Source organism: Lampetra fluviatilis, chromosome 4 (genome assembly GCF_964198595.1).
Source record: "Lampetra fluviatilis chromosome 4, kcLamFluv1.1, whole genome shotgun sequence".
NCBI lineage: Eukaryota > Metazoa > Chordata > Hyperoartia > Petromyzontiformes > Petromyzontidae > Lampetra > Lampetra fluviatilis.
Window position 1 is genome coordinate 25125944 of NC_136278.1, and position 27779 is coordinate 25153722.

Genomic DNA, 27779 nt, shown 5'->3' on the forward strand with positions numbered 1-27779 from the left:
ATTATTTAACGAATGCAGTTGGCCATGTGGCCCACGTGGGATCAATAGTCTATGGGACGAATCATCATTGAGGTGCGCGAAAGGGAGTAGCTCCCCCCTCTCCAGTAGTGCCACTTGATCCCATTCAAACGCTGGCTTCTTCTCCCAGAGGTGTAGTGGAGCCCATTGAGGTTAGAAGGACCACACGCATCAAACCACCAACCTGGGGAGCCAGAAGATTAACGATTCTGTCAGCAGGAACACAGCGGAACACACAGGAACACACGGGAGATGTGCAAAGGACGGGAGAAAATGTCCCAATGTGAGTGATGGCAGTTTAGTTTGATGGTTCAATGGCACACCTTACAGATGTGAACTATTGCGTTGGCGACTTAGTATCTGAATAAAGCGATTTGGAACGAATTTATGAATCTGTTTATTAATTCGAAGGCCAGATAGCTCCAGCGGTCAAGCGAGCAGCTCGCAATCAGTAAGTTGAGTTAACGTCCTGGTCGAGGATTGACTCAGCCTATCATCCCGCTGTGGTGAATAAAAACGATGACTATTTTGTTGGAGAGTCAACAGCTGTTGTCCTCTGGATAGACTGGCACCTGCCATAGGAACGTGTGGCATTTCTTAGAGTGGCTCAGGACTCATCTTCTTGGTTCTTTCGGTAAGTCACGTAGAAGGGAAGTAATTAAATAATGAAAATAAAACATAATAAAATAATTCTCACGACGTTTTGGCCACAACGCAAGCAGCCGTCTTCACCTGAGAAAGAACCAAGAAGATGAATCCCTGCAGTCACGAAAGCTTTAAATCGAAATTTGGCTCAGGACTGTAAACAGTGGATGTGCACCGCTTACAATGATGATTTGAGCAGAACATGGCTTCTTCGGCTTATCGACTTTGCTTTATCAAACTTTTGCACGTAAAAAAATGCGTACGCGCTTGTAATTTTATTGTGACAAGGCACGTTCATTTTTGCCTCGGGACACTAACGGAACACATCAGAGGGGGCATCGATGAAGGAGATGGAGCGATTAAATCAGCTCATGTGTGAGTGCTAGTGGATCGTTACGTGGCACGATCGAGAGAGATGGTAGTCGCTTTGGGAGGCCTTCATCAGCCGTGGATTGATGATGATGACCGTATTTATACATTTAACTCACGACGCAGAATTTGACATTCTTCATTAATATAATCACCCAGGATAGTCCTTAACGCTCGTGACGTCACTCCACATCGATCAGCCCCCCTCATTAATATTCATGAGCAGGTGACGTCCTCCAAATGGACACCCCCCCCCCCCCATTATTATTACCTACTATAATGAGCCAAGAATGTCTGTGTGCATCGCTCGTGACGACACTCCACGTCGACCAGCCCCCCTTGTTAATAATCATAAAAGGTGACGTCTTCCAAATGGACCCCCCCCCCCCATTCATAATAATTAGCGGGTGACGTCACTCCACATGGGGGGGGCGAGGCGCCTCCTCCCCCCTCCTCGGCGTCAACTTACAACCCTCACTACAAAGGCAAAACCCTGACGTCACGCGATCTCCGCTATTGAGACATCGAAGTAAAAAGGACGTAATGATGAACAAGGGATTATAACCTTAAAATTAAATATGTCTGTGTCACTGCGCCCTTACAAATTTCACACGAATGGATGCAATGAATATCACGTCGTGGTCTGCCTTTCACTTGCAAGTTTCAGATTTACTGCAATACATCCGTCATTGGACGGGCAAAAGGCTAGTTGCAAATAATTCCCATTATTGTCTTCTTAATCTAATATTTTAATTACCATATGAAACATGTTGATAGCATTTTTCTAACTTGAAGCTGAAACAACCCACGCGTGTTCAGTAATTGCACATAATGGGGTTTGGAACAGTTTTCACTCATTAACCTCAAATGCCAAATACGTTGGGATAATTTTAAGCGGCATTATCTACTTATCGCCCGAACCATGGCGATGTAATTACGTCTGTAGCTAAATCTTCGTAATCACTTTCTCATGGGTGTTTTTCTTTTTTAAGGCCTTTGCATAACATTTACTTTCTTAATATACGCCCGTTTCCAAATGGTCATTCGTGGGGATAATTAAATAAAAGCAAAAAAAAAACCTTTCAAAATGTGTTTTGTATACATGTTATGATTATTATTAGTCACCGATCATCTACTATTACCAAATTCAATAGCAAATAGTAAAAGTGTAATGATTTGCCTCTCTTGTGATTCGTCGGATCGTTACAATTCAGGGCCACAAATCACTTCAAAAATCAATTATTATTTTTACTTTACATTGTAATGAATGCAGTGGCCTCGAGTTGCTCAGTCGGGGGTTATGTGTAACCATTACATACGACATTAGAATTGAAACACATGCAATGCGATGAGCTTCAGAATCAATGTGAATATATTGATGATTTAAAACAACTCACAGTGATTTCTTACTCAAATGAGCATTGAGGCAATGCTTCATCTACAGTATACGGCCCTGAGCCAGTTGTGAAAATTTCACATTCTTATGATGGGGTAGAGTCCATTCTAGAGGACCAACCACTTTTAGTCAACCCCCAACCAGGATTTGAACTCTCAACCTTCGATTACGAGCCGCTCGCTCAATCACCAAGTCACGGGGTCTGGTAGCTCAGCAGTACTGGAGAATCAATGCACCATGAACATCTCTTGTAAAAAGCATGATATCCACATGTTGCATTGTTTTCCCATTACGCTGTATTTGCTGTCGTTTTTGTTCCCTTCCCAGGCTGGCTGAGTAGAGACAGAAAGAGATATTGTGTGTGTGTGGGGAATTGATAGTGTCGTGTATCCTGTAGATACATACACACATTATACGTGGCATCTGGCTGCCAGAAAGAATGATGACCAAATGTTATTGGAACCGAATACAAATAACCAGCCTCGGGACAAGGAACTCAAGTCAACCCATACTTTGACTTTTTGTTCGGCGATGAATATAAAAAACTGCAAAAATAAATCATGAGCTTGTATCCACGTAAATACGTAAATTCGCCCATTTTGAAATGCAGTAAAACCATTGGTTACACACACACACAAAAACCATTGGAATCTATTCGTCTGTGAGCATTTTCAATTTAAATTATAAACAGAGACCTCCTTTTTAAATCCTTTATATTAAGTTCACTTGCTTGCTTGCTTGCGCGCTTACGACCGTGCAAATCTTACGGTCGTTTTTTAACCCACTTCCCGTGATCCAATCGAGCTGACATTTTACACACAGACTCGTTGTGCGTGACAATTTATTTTCGTGAAAAAAAAATTCAAAAATTTTACACTTTTTAGGCAAAAATAAATTATATTTAATTACCAATTGCTTAATGGTGGCAGGCAATCATCTGACCCATAGGTGGCAACCATCTCAAGCCAGAGGACGAGAGGACTCTAGCCGCCACGCATATAAAGGATTTATAGTGAAAAACTTAGTTTTTACGGGTTAATTTTTTGCCAATGCATTATTTGTCAGGCTTCACAATGCTGGTCAGCACGGGTTGGTAAACGTGGGCAGCCTCGCCCGTACGGAATGTTGCACAGGCGCAGCGTCAAAGCACCATCTGCCTTGAAGCAAAAGCTCAAGGCCTTCATAATATTCATAATAAAACCAATTAGCTCAAAGCCTGCCTCTCCAGGCTTGGTGCAAGAGGAACTTTGAGTCCTGGCTTTGCGCCTCAAGAGGTCCCGAACATTGCATCCCATTCGCAAAGTGTGCGTTATTATTATTATTTTTTTGCTGCACGGCCCTCTGCTGACGACGTATACCCAACAGCAGCCTACGACACCTGTTTTATGCGTGCTGGTCACTAATCAACAAACCATTCAGGTTTTTTACCCTGCTTAGCTTCTGGGAGCATGCCCCCGCCATCTAAAGCACTACGCTTGTATCACTGTACATTAAATTAAATTACGTAAAGCGTCTTGAGATAAGGCACTCTATAAACGTAACTAATGATGATATTTGGTCAAAAGTGGCAACCTTCATATGCACAATAAGATGCAGCGTTGGGGTCATGCCACATAAAACTGGTGATTTTTCAATCGTCTCACTTATACATGATTTGATGTTCATTTCTCAGCCACGTAGTCTCAATTTCATCATTCAAAACATGTATTGAGTATATTTACGTGCCGTGCGTTGCTCATACAAGCCGCTCGCCTAAGGTATTTGCGCAGTGTCCATCCTTCTCACAGGCGATTCACGAACCTGCACTCGTACGAGTGCACTGAGAGAGCCACAGGGCTCTCCCTGGTGCCCATGTCAGCTGTGTCCAACAACTTTAATGTGAACTCAGCTGATACGGGCACTCCACCTCGCTAACGGGAAAGGTGCAGATCTGCAATTGCATGATCGCGCCATTGCCTGCAGAAGGGCATCTACTAGGTGGAGGTCAGGACAGTTCGTCTAGAGGGTAATTTTGGCCTACTCTTCCGTGCTTGCCAGACGTCTTGGAAGAAGTGGCAATACCCACACTTTACTCAACCACACGTGACCTGCCAATAAACTAACTGCGGTGCACACATGTACGCCGCTGGGTGGACAAAGGAGGGGCGATTTAAGAAACGTGCCCCTATTGTTTCAGCGGCAACGCGAGGACATCGACTCGAACCGGCAAACCTCCGGGTAGCGAGTCCGGTGTGCGAACCACGACGCCACCGCAGCGGCGTCACGAATGGCCATGGAGTCTAACCCATTCGCTCGCACCTCCTGTGCTCATCTGCGCACATCTGCAGGGGCAGTTGTCGTTGTCCGCGTCCCTGGTGCTGAAGTCGATGCCCCCCTCGACGAGGCTGCTGTGCTTGCCTGCCGTGCCCGAGTAGCCCTTGACAAGGAGCCTCAACAGGGAGAAATCGGGGGAGAATCACAGCACACCGTGAATTGGGAACGGCAAAGGCAAAGTGACTGGGAGATGTCCCAATGGATAATTTGCATGATTCGAGTATTTTTTCTATTGTGCACAGAGTGGCGGTGCTAGCCCGAAGCAGAAATGATTTTTTGGAAGTCCCCTCTTCATGAATTAAATCCCAGTGAGGTAGAAGAGATGTAGACGAGAGAGGTGGCGTGAGATGAAAGAAGATCGCTTCAGACAAGGTCGAGTTGAGAGAGCTCATCGTTTTAGAGATAGGCGAATTAAGAATGTTAATTATCTTCCGTTCATGAAGATTTCCATTTGAGGTGATATTTTATCGCACGTGTTTTTAAGGATGTTGGCGTCCCTTCAGCTGCGTGTGCCCCTGAATATGGTATCGGTTTGCTTATTCCGAGGGCCGCTGAGTGCACAGATGAAACACATTGAAGCCTAAGAAAAAATATCAGCGCTCTTGTTTTTTTTATCTGGTGACACAAAAAATGTCTGCTTATTAAGGCACACACACACCGCACACCGGGTGCCACATATTGATTGTTGCGATACGTTTTCTTTGCCAAAATGAATTGTACTAGCCTATTCTCCTGATCACGTGATGCTACGAAATATAAGACAGTATATCCCAAACGTGTCCCCCGGTGTCAATGAAGTTATTCTGATCAAATTCTCTCTCTCTCTCACATAAACCTAACAGATCATAAAACATTTGACGTAAAATATAGCGAAATAAAATACATCTAATAATAATAGTCCAGAGAATACAGTAATAGGGCAGAGGAAGAAGGCGCGCAAGAGAATGATGAAGGATAAGCACATTATAAGTTAAAATAAAAACAAGCTTCATGCTGAAACAACAGTAGAAAGAGCAATGTTTATTCTATGATATCGTGTACAATGAATGTTCGTGTAAATACAATTTAATTACGCACTATTTACTGTATCAAGGAGATAAAGCCACACTTTACTTGTCTTAAAACTGCAATAAACGCGGTCTTGGACCCACTCTTTGTCGGCTTGCAAAGTCCCGCCACAGGCTCATGATGTGGCATTCAAACGACAAAACCGGCATCACGTGGCGGAGGGGTAAAGTGTATTGCTTTGCAGATGAAAAGCGCGGTCAGAAACATCCGCGTTTGTTGCAGGGTCGCTTCAGCGTTAGCAAACGGGAATCAACTCCCACGATTGGAGCTTGATAGGGGGCACCGCTTAATAGGAGCCTGCACAAAAAAACCTACGGACTCAGTCTGAATGCGATTGCATAATTATGTTTCCCTTTTTGATTGGAAACAGACCACTCGGCTGAAGATTGTTGCTGCGGAGTATACAATTGCTCTATAGCGCTCGGATTTCACCACTCCGTCGTCGGCTACATGTCCGACTTTCCACTCCAATGCGCTGGAATCGGATAGCTTCTGAAACATCGGACATCGTGCAACGTGCGGCATAACCGGTAGACACATCGCAAGGGCTTAAGAACACAACCGTGAAAACCCACGCAAGCAGTATGCTGGCTCTGGTTTGTTTGACCTTCTATCGGCAGCACGAATTTGGCTGTCGCCTGATGATGCTGGTTGTAATTACTGGCGAAACGTCGCACTCGAATTGTAAATGTTGTGCGTTCACTCTCCAACACACCGGTGTGCTGTGCTAGGAACGAATTGCCACGTTTTGTTTTAGGCGACAAAGCTTACTAATTGACTGTATCGGGCGGTGGCGGGTTTTAACGACACGTTTATATATGTGCGCCGCCTAACCCAAAAACCTCTATTATTGACCTCGTAAAGCATTGGTCATCGCTATACATTCATAACACTCGAAATCATAGCTTGTTAACTGTGTAATATTAGATGGGAACTTCTTCTTGGTTCTTTCGGTAAAATCACGTAGAAGGGAAATAATAAAATAATAAAAATAAAACATCATAAAATAATACAATTCTCACGACGTTTCGGCCACAACGCAAGCAGCCGTCCTCAGGTGAAGAACAGGTCTGTCGGAAAGAAAGCGTCTGAATGACGCTGTCTTTCCGGTTGCTTGCGTTGTGGCCGAAACGTCGTGAGAATTGTATTTTATTATGTTTTATTTTTATTATTTTATTATTTCCCTTCTACGTGACTTTACCGAAAGAACCAAGAAGATGAATCCCTGCAGTCACGAAAGCTTTAAATCGAAATTTAGATGGGAACTGTTTCAAGGATCTGACAACAAATCAAAGCCAAAGGCTCACTGCTGCAACAGACGAAGCAGAGAAGTCGACGTTTCTTCACGAGGGCGATATTTGGGGCGCTGAGGTGGTGAGTGGTAGGCAGGGGCGCAGTGTTTCTCAGGTGCTCTGGACACCCAGGCGCTTCTCAAAGACCCTTTCCACACGAGGCTGCAATTGACATAGAGCCCACGTGTGGACACACCGAAGCAGTCACGTGGTGAGCTCACGTTCGTTCTTCGCTAAGCAGAAAAAAATGAACGGGCTTGGCTTGGTTCATGAATTTGCCCTTAAAGTTATTCGTCCTCGTAGTTCTGCGACTTGCAAAGATAGTGCAGCACAAAATGACCGGGTGTTTGTACGAGTGAAAAAAATGCGCTAACACTAACGCGAAAACAACTTGTTTACGCAAGCTTGATTGTAGAGCTGTGTTTCATTCTACTACTGTGCTGTGCTGTACAGCTATGCCCATGCTCTTTCAGGTGTGTACCCTGCGGTGTACGGCAAGATGTCCGGCGTTTCGCTTCGCATGCCGGTGAACTTCTTTATCCAGCTCCAGAAGAAGCCACAGACACACACCAGGGAGCTGTATTCAATTCGGTATTTTTCGCAGATTGGAAATGCCGCAAATTAAATTAATTGTATTTACACCTTTTGACAACTGTATTTAGTCGAATTTTACATCCAGCAAATATGTATTTATACTGGAGGAATCCGATGAGCTAAAACGCTCTTTTTCACACATGTCCAGTAGTTCTCACAGATGTCCAGAATTTGTTTAATCCATAGGCCTACTTTCTACAAGTATTATTATCCAGTGGGTCTGATTGACCTGTGATTCTTCCCACGGTCTATGGATTGGCCTCTCACGATCTGTGATTTTGTGCAGAGGATGAGGAAGAATTTGCTCAGTTGTACATCTGTGGAAAATAGCTTCATAACTCCAGTCCAAACAGAGATTCTGATTCAGTGGTGTCCTTGGATAACATCAATGGATATCCCTGATATAGAAGGCGCACATACAATGCATCCTGAAACTTGATTTATCGACGAAGGAAAGTGACCTATAAAAAAAACACAACGCTCACTCGCGCAATTTGCACTTGCAGAAGCACTCAGCAGCATCGGTAGGAGCTAATCTACTAGCTATGGCAATTGCCCCCCTTCACGCATTGCTGACAGACTGTGTGTGTCTGCCATGGACTGGCATATGGGCTCTTGGCAGCCCCGTACATTGTGAGGGTCCCGGTGCCCGTCAGGGTCAGTGGTCGTAAATGCTCCCAGATGTGCAAACATTTGTTTTGGCAGCTCTGAGTAAGGGCAGATATGCAATCCTCCTAGCAGTGCCCGTCTGCGCTAACCAGCAAACACAGAACTGCTCCCAAGACGTAAACACAAATGGGGATTCGCATATGCTCCGGATTTTAAGACGCACTTTTTTGTCCCCCTGTATTTTAATGGTAAAATGTTGGGGTGCGTTTGATTATAATCCGGTAATCTGCGTGTGCATGTTGTGTGTGCGTGTGTGTGTGGGGGGGGCGGTAGTGTAGCGGTTAGCGCTACGCTGCGCTACAAACCCGGCGACCCGAATTCGATTCCCGCTCACGGCCAACACCCAGTGACGATTATTTGAACCGGTCCTGGGCCTCCCCTAGGTCGACTCGGCCTCAAATGAGTACCTGGTGCGATGTGTAAATATCGCCACTCGGGAGACAAAGGCGGCCGGGCGTGGTGTTGGCCCACCCGCCCTCCCGTGTGCCGTGCCGGCTTTCAAATGTGCTCGCTAACAGCACTTGCCCCAACAGTCTGTTCAGGCTATACGGGGAATCTTTGTCTTTCTTGTGTGCGTGTGTAACCAAGATCGGCCTCTGTGAAGGAGGCTCGTGACGTGCACTCCTGGGCAGTTGGAGACAGTCACCCTCCAACAACATCCGGAGGGCCAGACGAGCGATGCTCACAACAACGAGCGGAGCGCTGGGTGGATAAAATGCAGCGAGTTGGCAGAGTAGGGGTTACAGCTGGTGCATCTGCCAGTCATCTCAGTCAGCCAACCCATGGCACCTGGGTCTGTCCCGTGACCTCCTGTCAGCGAGCCATCGACACTTCACGTAGCCTCTAAGTGCACCTAGCCTGGCACAGGCGCCGTGGTGACGTCACCATGACTTAGTGGTGAACGGATAGGAAAAAAAAACATTGGGTTGAGTCTTACTTTCTGGAGCGCCTTATAATCTTGAGAAAACTGTATTTTAGTATTTTAGAATTGACCAATGACACCGTCATTCCAAAAGTGTTGTTGTGTTAGCTATCGTTTGTGGTGTGTTTGCTGTAAAATACTACTGTAGTTTAATTTTACTAATATGTTACAAAGGCGTAGAATATGAGCTGGCAGCATACGGAGATAGAAAAACATGAATCTAGGACACTCTTTAAATGAAATTGTCCTTTATCTTAAATTATAATCTCGTACAATCTCCAATATATCTCCCATATAATTTTATAGGCTTTTTTTTAATCATAAAACAGTCACTTATTGGTAGATCACACAAATTGTGAGACAACCAAACCCAATGTATTGCAAGGTGGCCAGGAGATGACATCACAGCAAATGCAGTAAATCCAAACTCTGATTGTTTTCTCCTTCTATGTGCCAGCTTTATATGGATACTCCAGTTTCCTCCCACACGAAGCTTTGCGCTTATTGATAGAATTTGCGAACATCATAATGCAAGACTCTCCAAAGAAATCGTCTTCAGATTCAGTGAGGCTTTCTTGAAAAACAAATGACATTGTTAATATTACGTGAAAAAGATAACATTTAATAAATTACAGCTCTTTATCATTTCACTGCTAGATAATGGCTGTACCATGAATTCTAGATTTGAAGTTTTCGTGACTGCAAGGATTCATACTCTTTGGTTTTTTCGGTAAAGTCGCGTAGGTAAAAAAAATAGATCACGACGTTTCGGAGGCAACACAAGCTTCCGTCTTCAGGTGGAACCGACACAGCAAAATTACTGTATCAAGTGAAGAGAACTCTAAGAGACACGAGAATATATAGAGGTTAAGGTGGGGGGGAGGAGCCAGGATGGGCCGTGGGGGGTGGGCTTGCGAGCTGCGAAAGCGATTTGGCCAGACTTCAACCACGTTGATGAGTGTGAGTTTGTAAAGGTGGTGGGGTCGAGCAATGGATTTGGCTGCACTGTCCTCTCCGGCTCACAACACCTCCTACACCTGTCTTTTGCACATGGTGTGGGTCGCCCATCCAAACGCTTATCCAGGCTCAAACCTACTTAGCTTCCAAGATCTGATGAGATCTCTTGGGTGCATTGTGGGCGATTTGGTCACGAGATTTGTGCATAGCCACCTGTAGTTCTGTCTCTCGCCGGCGAGCTGGAAGTCGCTGTAGTGAGCATATGCAGAATGTCCTTCCCAGTCCCACAGGATGATCCTCAGCTGGCTCCGTTTGTTGCTGCTTAGTTGGTGAATCAGCTCGTTACCCAGCCAGTGCTCGCCAGACGGCAGCCCAAAGCCCTTTGGGCACGCGGTTAGCAACACAGAGCACAGAGCAGTTTGAAACAGCGGTTAGGAACGAGCGTCTAAAATTGGATCACTACTCATTGAGCGTAAATCAGAAGTGTGAAATGCATTCACGTGCAAAAATAAACTAAACCAGTCAAACAGATCGCGCATTGTGGGATAAAGAGTGGGTACTCCTACGTCTTCCAAGAAGTCTTGCCAGCATGGAAGAGTAGGCCAAATACCATAGAGATGGGCCCTCTCATGAAAGCCGAGCAGTCTTGTGAGAAAGCCGTTAAACAAATACTCCCAATAGAGTGTGCACTTGTTATAATATTTAAAGACTGTATTACACGGTTGATTTGCTGTTATGTCATTATCATCATCTGTATTTTAGAAACGTTAACCTGGAATTAAGAAACAGGAATTCACCCAGGCAGTAATCGGTATTTGTGGGGCACACTACACAGCGACAAAGTTACAGAATACTGATAAAGAAAATATCATTACAGTAATGATTTGAAAAAAATTACATTTCTCTTATCCAGTTCCAGAGAGCCTCAATTTGTGAAGAAGCTTTGAGCACGTGGAGCAAAATATCAGACATCATGCCGAACAACACGGAGTACACCGTGAAAACACTCAGGCGAGCTGTATAAAGCAATTCTGAACACCGAAGCAGCAGTAGTAAATATGAAGGAGGCGCATTGCCTGAAATGTCACCCATTATATATAATATATATTTGTTCCTGAAGGCGGTGCTTTTGATGAACGTGTTGAGTGTGTATGCAGACAGTCGAACCCTTTACTCATCTGCCTTACTGCCACTACTTATTGCTATGATTTCAGCCATTTTTTTGTCGTTGTATAGAGGTGGCGATATGTATTGTAACACAAACTAAATCTAAAAAATATATATATATATACTTTTACAGCAGCTGTGAATTGGGGCCCGTGGATAAAACATTAATACATTATGTATTCAGTCGTATGACAGTGGTGGATAATTATGATGGTGGAAATAGTCTTGTTAACATTGTGCGCATCTATATTACTGCCAACTGCTGTGGTGAAAATATATATTCGGGGTATGATCGAGAGGATAGTTAGGATGAGTATCATGCACAGTGCAACTTCATCACTAATACACTATGCATCATACTGCTCCTAATCCACCTACTGCTCCTAACCCTGAGAGACGGGGTGAGGAGCAATGTGATGCATAGTACAGCTTCATCACTGCTGCACGAACGTAATCACGGATCACAATCGATCTTATGGCCAACATTCTTAACGCCACCCTTTGGGTCCATCCATTCCATAGCCTCTCCTTGTCAAAATAAATCCCAAAAAGCCACCACATACATCGCCACTGACCCAAGCGCTTGTAAAGGTCAAAGCCAAAGAAACCAAAAATTACAGTTGCAGGAATCGCTCCAACGTAATTAAAATAGACCTCTGTCATCCTGGTACAGCACATATAAATGGTTGGGCACAAAATCATTTTTATTCAATGTCAGTTAAGCTCATTTGATTTATTGAGAAGGAGCTGTATTAGCCACAGTAATTATCGCTTTAAATATAATTGATGGTTCAAAAAAGGGGCCATCTGAGGTCACATTTCTCCGTCATAATTGCTGGGAAGAAGAAAAAACATAATCACTAAACTGAAACAAATGAGCCCTTTTAGAACAAAACTCAAGGCAGGCGTTTGATTACAATTTTTGAAGAGTTTTGTGACCGGTTGCGAATTGCGTAGGCATCTTCTCTTGTAAACGATATCCTCTCACCAATTTGTACTCTTGCCACGAGCGGTGGAAGTCTACCGACCCATCTTGCCGGCGCTGAATCACAGTCCACCCCCCGCCACTCGTGTCCATGTCGCAGTACACCTGAGAGACACGTGGTAAGGTAAGGGAGATGCTCACAAGTAACAACAGCCCGACGACAGAACAACAATCGTCGAATTAGCCGGCCAATAATAATGATGAGGTCGTTAATCCACGAAAGCCTTCGTTGACGTTTTTTTCAGAGGACCCTTGGCCACTTGAGTTTTGGCCACAAATACGTTTTTGACACGTTGAAGAAAACTGGAGTGCCAGAAGATAGACCCATTAATACGAGATAGATTCAAGAATCCATTGCTCCACTTCTGTCGCCTAGCAGTCCAAGCGTATAATGCCTGTTCATTCCAAACAGTTTCCCAGTCAAGTACTAACCAGGCTGAAGCATGATTAGGTTCCAAGATCAGGTTGATTTGGCCCTAGGCATCTTGAGGAATCTCTTCAGGGTGAGAACATGGATTGCAACAGCATAGCAATAAATAACTACGATTTTGCCTTGGTAAACATTAAATTGGAACCATTAGCTATAATTCGACTCACTGATATCATCAAAGCAAATGCTTATGCAGCTCACATCATAATTGCGTTTACATGAATCCAAATCATAATGCATCGAATGCACAAACGTATGATTTAATTCTAAGCAGGACAATCACACTGGATGATAATCAAGTAATGAGATCAGGAGGAGCATCATTGTTTGCCCTGATATAGAACGCGTTGGTTGCATTTAAAGATAAAATGCAATCATTTCAGCCGTGTGGTCCCTGTGTGGTGTGGCGTGGTCAACCATAATCCTTGCAGCTTTCGCGTATAAATTGCGCGTATTTATATGTATTTATGCAGGTGAAATCTGCACTGAAATTTGTTTTGCGCACGTTCGTTTGCTTACAATAGAACCACGTTGCCACCACATAACGAGGGAATTTGGCTCCCGTCGGATTCGTTCTGAAACTATTGTTAGACGGTCCCTGCATTGTACAGTGGCCAGCTTTTGTGCGTTGGGAAGCTTTGTGCAATCCACATCGGCGAAAAGCAAACACCGGGTGAACACTCCCGCCGAGAGTGCGCTGCTAAGTAACTCTCCACTGGTCATTGCTTTAGCAGCAGTTTCTGGTAAGAGGGATGAAAGTAATATATACACAGGGTTGATATGAAGCTTTCGTGACTGCAGGAATCCATACTCTTTGGTTATTTCGGTAAAGTCACGTAGGTAGAAAAATAAAATACAAAATAATAAATCACGACGTTTCGATCGCAACACCAGCGGTCGTCCTCAGGCAGTTGCACTGCTGGATTATTTTTGTTCCGCCTGAGGACGACCGCTTGTGTTGCGATCGAAACGTCGTGATTTATTATTTTTCATTTTATTTTATTTTTCTACCTACGTGACGTTACCGAAAGAAATTACTGTATCAAGTGAAGAGAGCTCTAAGAGACACGAGAATATATAGAGGTTAAAGTGGGGGGGGAGGAGCCATGATGGGCCGTGGGGGGTGGGCTTGCGAGCTGCGAAAGCGATTTGGCCAGACTTCAACCACGTTGATGAGTGTGAGTTGGTAAAGGTGGTGGGGTCGAGCAATGGATTTCAAAAAAATGTTAACGCTTCTGAGAATTTGCAACAACACCACAAGAAATTTGCCTCCGGGCTTTGGAGACCACCTGGAGAAGATTCCAGGCACGTGTTGACAATGATGGCGAACAAGTGGAGACTGACTTTTTGAAGCTATTAACATGACATTTGTTATCATGTCACGGTGTATTGTCCGTCCTTTTTCCATCAAAAACGATAGTCCCTCATAAGTGTAAAACAAAAATTGAAGCACCCTGTATAGGAGTCAAAGAGGAAATCATGCTCCACCAGTCCAATTAAAGAACTGTTCCATTCGTTAACGTGGATGCGGTTACGATGAATCCCTTCGTGTGGAAATGGGCCGTGCTAATTACCTGAGTGTGCAATTGCCCCCCCGTGACAGAGATGTCTTTTAGCAACGGGTTAGGAACACGTCATTTCCTGTTCCAGATTTTTTTTATTTTAATATTATTATTCAAGACATTCTTTTTTTTTGGTCTTCTCACAAACCTTCACAGGTTAGGAACACGTCATTTCCTGTTCCAGATTTTTATTTTATTTTAATATTATTATTCAAGACATTCTTTTTTTTGGTCTTCTCACAAACCTTCACAGGACGGCTGGCGTTGGCCACCCGGATGGTGTACACTCCGCTGACCGTGCCTCCCGAGCGAAGAATCTCTCCGCAATCACCGGCCCGGAGCTCGTTGCCTGCCGAAGTACGGTGACCTCGTTAGACGGACACGAGATGACAGGCACCGACAACGCAACACGTGATCTGCGAAACAGCCGAATAAGAAATGGCATGCTGGCACGTAATAGCGCCAAACACAGATTACACGTTAGTCTTCATGTAGCTGCTTTCAATAGCAGTTAGATTGAATGATTTATTAAATGTTGTTATAAGACTTTTAAAAAACTGTTCAAGTAATTTCCTGAGCATTGAGTCGGTGCTCATCTGCTCTTTGCAGCCCTGAGCAGGAGCAATCGCGTTAACCGCGTTACCTGGAGGCGAACGGCTCAGCAGGGATGGCAAGAACGACATCCTACGGCCCCCTGGCATTTCCAAGCAACCTTGGTCGACGAGTATTTTAATTGGCATGCAGCGCAAGAAATCGGTGCCCAATAGGCATTGGACGGCCAGTGAACGTGAGATCAAAACTGGTCCCTTCGCGGTAATATTCCCGATAGCAATGCGCACATCAACTCGCCCCAAAATACCCATGCTACCCCCATCAGCAGCAACGCACGCATCATTAGCCGGTCGGATCTGTGACGTAGGAATGGAAAGGAGATGAAAAATAACATCGGAAATGATGGTGTTTGACGCGCCAGTATCCACCAGAATACGAACATCGACGCCATCGATCACGTCCCTGCGGTGGCGGGCGAGTCTCTCCGTAGAACAACCCCTATTGACTTCCCCACGAAAAGGGTTCCCATTTTATTGACCCCAGTGGGATGATGGGCTACGGTAACTCCCAACCAGAATTTGAACTCGCAACCTTCCAATTGCGAGTTGCACGCTTTACCGTCACCATCTGGCTGATTAGCTCTCTGCTGATGTATACAAATTAACGATGGGGTGTTTTTTTCATAGTGACACATTAAATAAAAGTCTTTTTCAAATAAGATTTTACTAAAAGATGAGTTAAATCTTGAACGTGCTGCATATAATTTCACACGTGCTAAATCATAGGTTTTACTTTAACATTCCCAGCTTATATGAATACAAAATTTGATTATTATCGTACACATGTGTTTCACTGAAAATCTGTGAAAGAAAATACATTGACTGAACAAGGCACTATAAACAACATTTAACATGTATCGGACACTTTCAAATGTAACAAACTCAAAATAACTTAGAGGCCTATTTTATTTTGCTCATGGGAACCCTACGATTCACTTGCGTGGGAATTTTGTTCATTTATAAACTGCTTTCTTTTGGAATTATGATTATTTAACATGCAGCAAATACATTTTGTTTAATGTCAGCAAAATCCAAGGCGCACAAGCACTCGAATTCACTCTCATGCCATCTGCTTAGCCATTTATTTTAGGCTTTTGAAATCCTTCCAATAACGCATAAGACATGGAGAGCATTTTAGCATGGTCATTAACGGGAGTTGTTTTGTTTTAATACAGAACAGATGCACCAGTCCCACCTGACGTGTGAGTTGCTGGCTGTACCTTTTCACTGCAAAGGGCAAAAGAAACCGGCAAAAGGTGTAACCCAATTATCCCTTCGCCTGTCCAATCACTTTACAACCCAGCTGTACAGAAAGGCAGCTGTACAAAAAAACATTGCCTAATTGTGCTCCTTCCCCTTTCTGGAAGCTTACGCAGAAGCATATTCATTTATTTGTGTTCTCCCAGCATGCTGCCAATATCAGGTTAGGCTATAGCACTGCATTTGTGAATTAAAAGTCATTATAACTGATTTGTGTAAAACGTTCACATTTTACAGAAGGTTAGGGAACTGCCAAATATGAATAATTGATAGATTTCCTGAGAGCATCTAAACTTGCTGATGTTGCTATTTTTCCATGCACGTACACATGTCTTAATTGTCAGAAATACTGTGTAATTATTTTAGAGTAGACGATTGCTTCATAACTGACATATTTGGACGTGTATTAATTACTAATGTAACTAGATTATCTGCCTTACACGCCAATAACTTTAAAATGCATTTGTTTTTTATTGTAAAATTATTGCTTTCTAGAAATGGCACAGACGTTTATCACGTAGGCTTTCGCGATAAATATTATCCATAATAAAAAAAATTTGGATTATATCACGTAAATATAAATGTGTTGTTAACTTGCCACCACCCGACACACCCAATTAGTAAGGGTTTTTCACGTGAACAAAACGTTCCAATTAGTTACTACTTGAGGCAAATCGCCTGATGAAGCTGGTTGTAATCACCAGCAAAACGTCGTGCTCAAATTGTAAATGTTGTGGGGTTACTCTCCTACACACCGGTGTGCTGAAGTTGTAACCAATTGGCATGTTTTGTTTACGTTCCAAACTTTACTAATTGGCTGTGTCGGGTTAATAACACATTTATGTTTACGACATCGAGACCAAAACAACCTCCATTATAAACGCACAAAACTGAGCGTGGCATTTAACCCAAGGAGGGCTCCCTCTATAAAGAGGCCACGTCAGGCGACTGGGCCGGTGAGACATTAAACAGCCCGACATCTACAAACAAGGCACCCTAAAGAAATTCACTGTTCTAGGTCACCTGAAACTCCCCTTGCTGGTGGGGTGACAGGCTGGGCCAAGAGTCATCGTTAATTCCAATCTATAATAAGCAAGTGTGAGTGTGTGTGTTGCAACACACACACTCACATCTGTTTACATATGTATGTTGCTGCATTCGTCGTATAGATAGCTTATATAACACATCTTCAGTGGCAATACACTAAGCCATTGAATACAAATACTGTGAATACTGCGAGTTGGTCAGTGGGATAATTTTTTGTAGTCAATAAAAAATGTTCTTACTTATATTTTTTTATTTTCGATGTGAAAAAAACGTCCAATGTTCGTATGTGAGTTAAGCCGACGATGTGCTCTGAAAGCAAAATGTGACGCCCGTGGCTCTACTGTGAGCAACAACATCATGCACATTGCAAGGACCACACTCTGTTCCCTTGCAAGACGATCTTCAGGTTGCCAGTATAGTCACGTAAATAACGATTCGCGCGAAAACAAGGGAAGAACATGGCACGGGAAGAACCCAGCAAAACGCGAGAAGAAACGGGAACACGGGCCTATGGCCTTGCTCACCAGGACAGCAGACAGTGCACACATTGCTGTTGTGTTTTCAATATCAAATACGCTCGTCCGTTACAATTGCATTGGTTGTCGCTGTTGTGCTGCAGAACTCCCCGTTGTATCTGTGGGTTTTACCGGCTGCGGTTTGGCACGATGTCTGACATTTCACTTTCACGCGCCGGCGTGCGCTTCTACTTCTTCTTCTTCAGGAAGAAGCTCCCAGCACTTTGAGCGCAATGTCAGACAACCTTACCCAAACAACACACGTGGGCACAAGCCGAAAGCCCTTCGGAGAGCCAAAAACGGCGCCTTCTGGACGACGCAATAAAACCCAGGAGGAGCATTGCAGGAGAGTAATGCGCTCGCACGGCCACGCACGGGCACAGCCCACGATCAAAGGCTCAAGCTCGCTGCGCGCTCCTTGTGCGAGTGAATGTAAACGGGAGGACCTCCGCTCTCGACGAGGAGCGCCTGTGCCACGCTGACGCCACGCTCCAGCTGCGCGTGCTGCCGCAGCAGTCGTCCGTGGCCGGCGCCCGCCTCATCCAGCCGGCGCGCCAGCTCCGCCAGGCGGGCCCCCTGCCCCGAGAGGAGCCCCTGCAGGCGACGCCGCTCCTGGTGCGCGCCGGCCAGCCGGCCCTCCCGCCTCCGCTCCAGGGTCGCCGCTGCCGCGTCCAGCTCGCTGCGGAGGAAGCAAGGATTCATATTCTTGGGGTTTTTTTCGGTAAAGTCAAGTTGGTAAAAAATGTAATTAATAAAAGTAAAATTAAATTAAATAAAAATCACGACGTTTCGGAGGCAACACAAGCTTCCGTCTTCAGGTGGAACCGCCACAGCACGCTTTTACTTGATGCAGCAAGCGTGCTGTGGCGGTTCCACCTGAAGACGGAAGCTTGTGTTGCCTCCGAAACGTGATTTTTATTTTATTTTTATTTTATTTTACTTTTATTAATTTTCATTTTTACCTACGTGACTTTACCGAAAAAACCTAAGAACAGGAATCCTTGCAGTCACGAAAGCTTCAAATCTAGAAGGAAGCAAGGAGCAAAGTCTCTCGCCGCAAGCCACCAACTCGAAGGTCTTCAACCGTGGCCTCTGCGTCAGAGTCAGCGGTAGTTCTCAACCGGGGGGTGGCGGGGGGGTGTGTGACATTACATCATGCATGAGAGTCGTTGGTGAATAATTGTGCATGAATATGCCAATAGAAAATAACTACAATGGATACAATATTTACGATCGTTTCTCGTACATTCACTTCTCAGAACCATATTAGGTCAGTCTACTCATTTGAAACAGAATTCAACAAGGGGTACAGTAGCCACACAAGGTTGAGAACCACTGTCATAATGTACACGTACATTTATGCATGTTGAACTTCTTTCGCACCATACATAGCCACCCGTGCTAATAGCTAGGAGGTGCGGGGGAAGGACCACAAACTAAAAACAAAAAGCAATTCGAAAGAAATTAGTTTCCAGTCTAGATTTGAAAGTGCATAGCGCCAGTGCCTTCCTAGTATCAGAAAGGCCATTGTCAATCCACTGCTGGATGAGGGTCCTCTGCATAGCCTCTCAGACCATGAGAGATGTTTGGCCACCGACGACTTCACCATACTGATCGCCGTGGGTCGTGAAGAAGGACGACACGTCACTTGCGACTGATGTTATCCGTGGCCGAGAATCGAACTTGGGTTCCAGATTCGCAGCGGAGTGCGCTGACCAATAGCCCAGCTGTCAGCCCTATCAAAAAATGTCAAATGGCTGTTCACGTCCTTTGCGAAATACACGCTTACAAGGTTGAACAATTTGTTACCGCAAATACTGTTGGCGAGTACCTTTAATGAGCAGCGTGCTGCAGTGTTGGGCTAATTAGGACAGCACTGTGTCTGTCCAGCCCAGCGAAGCACCATTCGCAAGCACACATTGGGGCTGAGTTTCCCGAGTGGGATCCAGCCCAAGTTCAGGTATTATATGAATACATTTCAGGTATATTTCTGCTCGGTATCACTGGGAATCATATTCAACCTGATGGCATAATACACGGAGACGTGTTCATAAATACCTCACTGAAATAATAAATTGGGAGAAATTACGGAGAAAAGAGCGTTTTATCTCCAACCAACCAATGCACCCACGAAATCTGTAAGAAAAACGTTTCCTCTGCAAGATATGGAGCCGTGAATTTCACATAATAAGTCACCTGTTGATAGGAAAGTAAGTGGGCTATTTAAAAACCAGCGAGATATTTATATATGGATCACCCTGTAGGTAGTGTGAAAACCATCACACCACCACGCCCCTTGAAAAATTTACCGTCATCGAATTTCAATCTCTGTCATACACATTCATATAAACAAATACATAAATACGTACAAACGCATTCACATACTCTGTCCAATCCGTTCCGTGTTGTGCATTATTCACGGTTATTTGTGTATTTTACCTATTCCTGCGCTGTAATCTGTCGAGCTCGTGTGCTTGCTGGCCGAGCGCTCTTTCCACTTGCTGAGTGACAAGCGAGTTTTCAAAGAGCCGCTCCTGCAGCCTTGAAGCGTGACTCGAGACCTGCGACACATGACCATCGACTAAAGCCCTAGCCAACGGGGTGACCAAAAGCGTAATTTGTGAGCTATCTACCACACCTCCGACGTGCACGGTTGGCTACGTACGGTGTGAAAGAAGTTCAGCATACATACATCATACATACATCAGTGTCGATTACTGTCAGAACCTATGCTAGGCAATGAACGGTTGGACCAGTGGACAGAAGCAGATGCATTGTTTATTGACCCATGTTTACGATACAGGGAAGTGGAATGGTGTCTGTGTTGACCCCATGACCTCTTTAACCACACACATACCCCAACTTAAGGGAGCCCAGCAATCCATCACGAGTTATCTACAATCTAAACCACTAGCGGTCGCCTTTGATTATTAAGCAGCACATTCTCAATAACTTGTTTTTATTTCACTCACGGCATGCGTTGGGGCACATTCGCAGAATTCTGATTCTCGATTGATACCCAGTAAAAGGAGTTTCAGTAAACAGAACATTATAATTGTTTTTTTTAAACAAAATTCTTTAACACCCCTTTATTTAATGCATGCCCCGGTCTAAAGATCAGCACACTGGATTTACAATCCAGAGGTCACCGGTACTGCAATCCAGAGGTCACTGGCTCGATCTCCTGACGTGGCAGTTGAAACTCGAGGGAGATTTCTTAAATTCCACTCCCCACCTTTAATCATCTCCCAGAAGTACAAATGACTAGTTAAGTGGTCTCTTCCGAGACGTCTGACCCAGCGCAGAAGACGAGGCCAAAATACCCTGTGCGTAGCTATCTAGAGAGCTCCCCATAGTGGGAGCCCTTCTGCCAGCAGTGGCGTGAGCCAGGCAATTGCATGGCGTCCCCTTTACCTCTTCATTAAATCCACTGTCGAATGAAAGTATTCTCACACCACATCTCTCATGCTGGCCCTGTGACTACACATCACTATGCTGGTCAGTGCGGGACAGTGGCGTAGTAGCTACATTATCAACTCAGGGGGTGCGACAATCGTCCAGGTGGAGCCCCACTATTTGATTTGTCTCGTACGGTCGATTCTGGGCTATACAGGGTGCGTCAAAAAAAGTTTAACACTTAGATGGGACTATCCGAAAGAAAAACAATACTGAGAAGTGTTAAAAATAAATTGAAGCACTCTGTACATCACATAATTATGAACGTTTTGTTATTTTACACTGCTAGTGAAAACACATCTCATGGTGGTTGTCAAGAGGGCCGCAACTCGTAACTTTGGCCACCAGTGACGCCAAGGCACCCCCTGCCCCACACTAGCTACACTCCAGGTGCGGGCTGACAACCCCAATAATTCCTCCGCATCCCTTCACCTGGTGCTGTAACGCAGCCACCTTGGCGGCTTGCTGCACGTTCTGACCGAGGAGCCGGCTGCCAAGCTCCACGATGGCCGTGGTGCAGTTCTGCACGGCGCGTTGCTGAACCTGCAACACCTCCTCCCTGGCGCGGCCGGCCGTGCGGCTCTCGAGCTGGAAACATTGCGCCGTCGCAGAGTCACGTACAGGACACGAGAGCATGCTTGGCGGCTCTGGTGGCTCATTGGCTTCCTCCGGCAGGGCGAACAACTCTGAGGTCATACGTTATAGGCTTGAGATAAACAAGCAAAACACGTGAGAGATTGTCACATGCAACCAAGTTGTGATGGGTTCAAGCTTCGTGTTGCACGTAGCACATTACACGTGTTTTTGCAATGGTGATTTCATACATCGACACGCACACACACGCATATGCCAATTACTTGTTAAGTAAATAGATCACGGGTCTGTGTTCTCGCCTCTTATAGTTTGGGAACCAGTGTGGGAATTCAGTGATGGATTCCATTCTGAATCAGAACTTGGCACTGCGACCATTCAGATTCATTGGGGCAATTAAACTTTCCACCACCAGAGTAACTTGCATTGTCTGTTCCGGGCCGTTCTCGGAGCTGCAAATGGATTGTCGAGGTGTAATAATGAATCATATGCGTTTGTAATTGATGCTTTTTTATTTGTACATACCAAATGTAATGAGTTCATGTGACCCATCGAGCCACGAGATGCCGTTACATTCACTACGATGTTAAAATAACAATTGATTATTTAAACAAACCGTGAACCTGATTAAAGACAATTCATTGAAGTGCCAGGGGGAAATGGTTACACCATGAATTTTGAAGTCATCAATATCTCATTATTATATATATATATTTTAAATGTGGATGGAAATATATACATTTATATTGACGTTCAGACCTCGACCAGTGAGAGATAGTACCGTAAAATGTGTTTGCTTACGGAGACAATGACAAAAAGATAAACAACATTTGACATTTCGCAGCATTGCATTACCTCCATTTGACAACATTCTTAAACAACCAAACACAATCCATGTCCTGGTGTATAATATAATTCATTTATGCATCAGCTTTGACAAGACATTTGAACAAAACAGTTTTGCAGCTTCATTGTTTTGCCATCATGTACAGGCTTCCAGCGATGACAATGTACCATGAAATACAATTGTAAATTCCAGCTCTAATTGCAAAGCAGTTATGTTCAGCTTTTAAAATATTTACGCGTATTATTTGGCAAACGCTTAATTAATTGAATTTCAAAGTGGGAACATTTGCCTAATTTAGTCAAATTACTCCAGTCATATTGCTTGAGAACATTTAAATCCAGTACTATATATGTATTCTGCAAAATATGACATTTTCAATCTGTTCTAGATTTGAAGCTTTCGTGACTGCAAGGATTCATATTTTTTGGGGGGTTTTTTCGGTAAAGTCACGTAGGTAAAAAATCTAATAAAATCAAATTCATTATTTTTTTTTTATAAATTATTTTATTTTATTTTTTACCGACGTGACTTTACCGAAAAAAAACAAAGAGTATTTTCAATATGGCCCACAGAAAGGTATGTATAACGTTACCACGTTGTGTACATATTGCGTCAGTAACACACGACATATTTACATTAGGTATTCTATACACACCAGCTCTTGTAAACAATATCGCGATATTTAGTGATTAAAATCGTAGTTTTTTTTTCCCTTTACGGGTATATATTGAGGGAGAAAATAATGTTGTAGGTCGACACAATTTGTGTGTATTACTGGTCAATTCCTCAAACCGATCGAATTCTCATTTTTATTAACTTGAAAATACTGGAAGGTAGAAATCACCACCCACCAATGTGGTCGTGTATCAACAAGTTGACGTATAACAGCGCCGTTTGCCCGCAAAATAAATGTTGTCCTTGAAAATGAGACGTCAGCCGTACTTTACACACATTTTCGTGCTGTCGCTGCTCACTTTTTTTTCCGTCCGAATATTTTCGTGGAAGTGCCCAATCAGCGCCTGTTAGATTTCGTAATAGCTGACGACAAAATGAATCGAGACTTTACTTCGAGTTTCCAACAAAACAACATAGCAGGTTCTTGTGTTTCTTATAGCTGTCCGAATCGCAAATGTGGAGTTAAGAGGAGATGTATAACAGGAGATCGGCAGGTTCCCCCCCCCCCTTCTCCCCCACCCCCTTGAATACACTGCTCCCGATCATTACCGTAGGGCAGCGATCCCCAGACGACCCCGATTGATCCCAAATGTTGACGGTGTATTGCGCCGAGTTTATTAAACGTGACATGCTGGGGGGTGGGGGGGGGGATTCCCCTCTTTTTGAAAATCTACTTTGTATTCTCTGTTCTTGAATTCGTAATAAAGGGGGATTTTTTGGGTTTGATCGCGTAAATATCGATGTGTCGTTAACCCACCACCACCCGACATGGGCAACTAGTAAGGTTTGTCACGTAAACAAAACGTGCCAACTAGTAACTCCTGCAGCAGACCTGTGTGTTGGAGAGTAAACCCACAACATTTAGAATTTGAGTACAACGTCTCGCTGGTGATATTAATCGCAATCGATGTATGTAAGTTCAATGGCGGAGCCAGGATTTTCAGGTAGGGGGTGGGCAACCCCTCCAGCAATGAAAAATGATAAGAGTTGTTAGCAAGTAAGAACTTGTCCCTTGTTTTTTATTCGACGCGTGTGCGGCGATGGCGCAGCCATCGGTCGAGGGTCGAATTCGAACCGCGTTGTGTGATCGGCATCGCGCTCGCTGAAGGTGTTGATGCCTTCGGGGAAGTCGTGTCCTGTAAACGCAACTGCGCACAATTCTGAGTCACTTATAACCGCTTTGCCGTTACTTATTGCCAATTATGGACTCAGACTATTGTCCTATCATCTCATAGAGTCCCTGGCATGTAACAATATGCTACACAGTGGCAGTGGGGGTCGCAAAATGTCGAATTATTACTAATAAACCCCAGTGATCCGATCGAAATCCCTAATTTCGATCAGATCACTGGGGGGGGGGCACGTGCCACCCCACCCCCCACTGGCTCCGCCAGTGTGTATGTTGAACTTCTTTCGCAGCGTATGTAGCCCACCGTGCTAATCGGAGGTGCGGACTGATGGTAGCCATAGCCAAGGATTAAAATCGGGTAGTTGAGTACGTAGTGCAATGTACTCGCCACTGCGTCAGCGGCACAGACACTACACCTATCAAACAATACGTTCGCTACGATTCATATGTATTGTTCAGAAGGAATACATATCGTCACCTTTAGATATACAGTATGTGGTAAACAGAAGAGAGGTCTGAGAGAGTGGTTACATGCCAGCAGCAAATACAGCCAGTTGATTGATGTGCTCCCTGGCGGTTCCCGTTTAATCTAATCTCCCAATCAGATGAGCGGTTCTCGGAGAGACACTCACTGACTTGTTACCAAATGGGACCTTTTTTGCCAGGAGTGATTCCTTGCAAAAAGGTTTCTGTTTGATGGTTGAACATCTTCACGCTTGTTTTATTGATAGAAAGGGTAAAACCTATTGTTATGTTTTCATACTTTGATACTGGCAAAAAGGTCCCATTTTCTGGCTGCTCACCCCGAGCTATAAATGCCCTGAAAGTGGCATCGTCTTTGTGCTGTTCGCATTTTGGCATTCTCTGCTCTGACACTGGTGAGACTAGGCCCTAAAGAAGGCTGTCTCTGGTGTAGACCAATCCGTTTCAAAGACAATGCCCATATATTACTAGAGCATGTTTAGTTTGCACGTTCACCACAAGTATGTGTGGTTAATGCACACATGATTCCTTGAAACATCTTTCTATTTGGTGTTTGAACATCTTAACACCTCCTGTTTTATTGCCAGAAAGGGTAAAACTTATTCTTATTTTTTCATGACTTGCTACTCTTCAGCGTACAGCACAAATGGAATCCTGTCCGCATGTATTGATCGCAGGTCTGTTTAAAACAATATAGCTTTATTACCTGAAACCTGACTCATTTTATACAAGCCAATGTATGAAAAAGTTTTCCAGCTCACGCAAAGTTGCTAACCTGTTGCTGATATTGAACTATCAAATTTGAAACAAGAAGATAAATCTGGAATAAGAAAATTGCAAGAGAGAAATGTGGCTTAGTGGCCTTAACATGTTTGAAGTGCTCATTTTAAAGAAAGTTATTTGATGTATAAATGCCATGTTGCAATTGACTAACATAACTTACAGTTGGCACAAATGTGTATAATCTATTCAATAGAACATGTGGTCTCTTGTGCTTTGATGCTGGTGTAGTTTTATTTTACGAATGTTAAGTACATCAGCACATGTTTGAAACACGTGGAATATATAATTTTTATTTGCACACTTAGAATTGCTACTATTAAATCCGGCCCTGTACATTTTGGCAAAATTGCTAACAATAACGGTTTTGCCAGCTTTGCTCGATTAAACAATGTGATGTATACAGCGTCATTATCGCAATTCAAAAAGCACCATCTCATTGAAATGCAATGTAATAAATAACGTAAGTAATACAATGAAAACAAAACAAGCACATCACCATCTTTTGCTGGTACCTGTGCCGAATCATGCATTTCACATGGCCATCTACCAATTGATCACGGCCAATAAATGGTCATGGGAAGGGCCAGATTAAGTTTGAGGGGGGCTTGTGGCGAGTTATAGTTTTAGGGGCCACGTGTTTATCTGAAATTCCTCGCCTTTACTGTGTTACCACCACCACCCGTGCCCGAAGCAAAATGACCCATTGCAATTTTACCTTGGGTATTTCAGTTCTAGTTTTGGAATGTGATATATTATGAAACTACATCAAAGTTAAAACGAACAACCCTATTTTAATTTCAAATACCCGACACATTCATCAATAACACTGCCTTGAAAGGGAAAAAGAAGTGAAAATTTGGGCAATGGCTGTTCTTCATCACAAATATTGACAAATTGTCAGTTGCTCTTATTATTGCGTGTGCATCTCTGCCAACATAGAATCAACAAGTACCGAGTTTCATTTGTATTTCAACCCACAACTGGCATGAATCCACATCGTGGTGCTATGGGTTTATTGAGCAAATTACCTAGAGAATTCCCCACAGTAAAAGAATATTGCATTTCCACCATTGTAAAGCAGTATATATATGTGAGTATATATGTGTACATACTTTGGGGACCAGATAACATGAGGCCCCTGGCTGCAGCCCATAAACCCTCTCCGTTATTACAGCCCAGGCCGTGGGTATAAACAAAGATTTGGATATTAGGAAGTCACTTAAGCTGCGCGCTTTTAAATCTCCATTGAAAACTAATTTGTGTATTATGGATGATGTTGGTCGCGAAAGCCTACGTGTTAAACCTACGGCTGTGATGTTTATACACTGTAAACACACACATGGGTCATCAAACCACCAGATGTAAAGCAGACTCGACCCGTTCGTTGTCCTTAGAACAACGCATTCAGACGTGGCGGCCGTCTGGAACGCTCTTTGTTCTGATATTCGGAAGCCACTGGAGCTGTGCACTTTTAAATATCGATAAAAAGCTCATTAATGTAGGCCTGATTTTTGTGTTAAGTTTATTGTCCTTCCCCCGCAAGTCCGATTAGCATGGTTGACTACGTACGGTGCGAAAGAAGTTCAACGTACCGTACAGGCAACATTTACACGACGAACACGGCGGAGGAGACCAGAGAGTGGACGCTGGGCGGGTGGGTCTCACCTCCTGCAGGGCATGGGTGTTCTCCTCCACGGCTCTCTCCAGCCGCTGAAGCGCGCGTGCCACCGGCGTCTCCTGCGTGAGCCGGAGAGCGTCCCGGCCGAGCCAGGCGAGATCGCGGACGCACGGAACGACCTCCGGGAGGACAAACGTGTGGGTACACAGGGCGCCGGGCGCCTTCTGCCGGAGGTCCGACGGGGTCGCCACCGCCACCGCCGCCCACGCTTGGCGCAGGAGCAACAGCAGGCGCATCAGTAGCATCAGAGAGGACCCGGGTGCAGGGCTGGAATGCTGACTTGCCATGACGACTCCAAGACTGCCGCTCACCCCCAT

At 44.3% G+C, this 27779-nt stretch overlaps 1 protein-coding gene across 1 annotated transcript; it reads right to left on the minus strand.

Annotated features, from left to right (window-relative positions):
- Nucleotides 1–41: 41 nt before the first annotated feature.
- LOC144931336 (angiopoietin-4-like) lies at nucleotides 42–27779 on the minus strand. The gene is made up of 9 exons (XM_078855137.1): nucleotides 27450–27779; nucleotides 21709–21864; nucleotides 20260–20381; nucleotides 18267–18499; nucleotides 14633–14736; nucleotides 12399–12500; nucleotides 10457–10623; nucleotides 4727–4857; nucleotides 42–202 (listed from the first exon to the last, which is right to left on the minus strand). The coding sequence occupies exons 1-9, from the start codon at nucleotides 27777–27779 to the stop codon at nucleotides 42–44; spliced, it is 1506 nt and encodes a 501-aa protein (XP_078711263.1).

What these genes read in the sequence shown, in the direction of transcription:
- LOC144931336 (XM_078855137.1), bottom strand. Translation starts at nt 27,779, where the DNA reads ATGGGGGTGAGCGGCAGTCTTGGAGTCGTCATGGCAAGTCAGCATTCC. An exon ending in TGGCTGCGTTACAGCACCAG is followed by an intron (nt 20,382 to 21,708) that starts GTGAAGGGATGC and finishes CATGTGTCGCAG; the next exon opens with GTCTCGAGTCACGCTTCAAG. An exon ending in GCTCCTCGTCGAGAGCGGAG is followed by an intron (nt 14,737 to 18,266) that starts GTCCTCCCGTTT and finishes GTACTTCGGCAG; the next exon opens with GCAACGAGCTCCGGGCCGGT.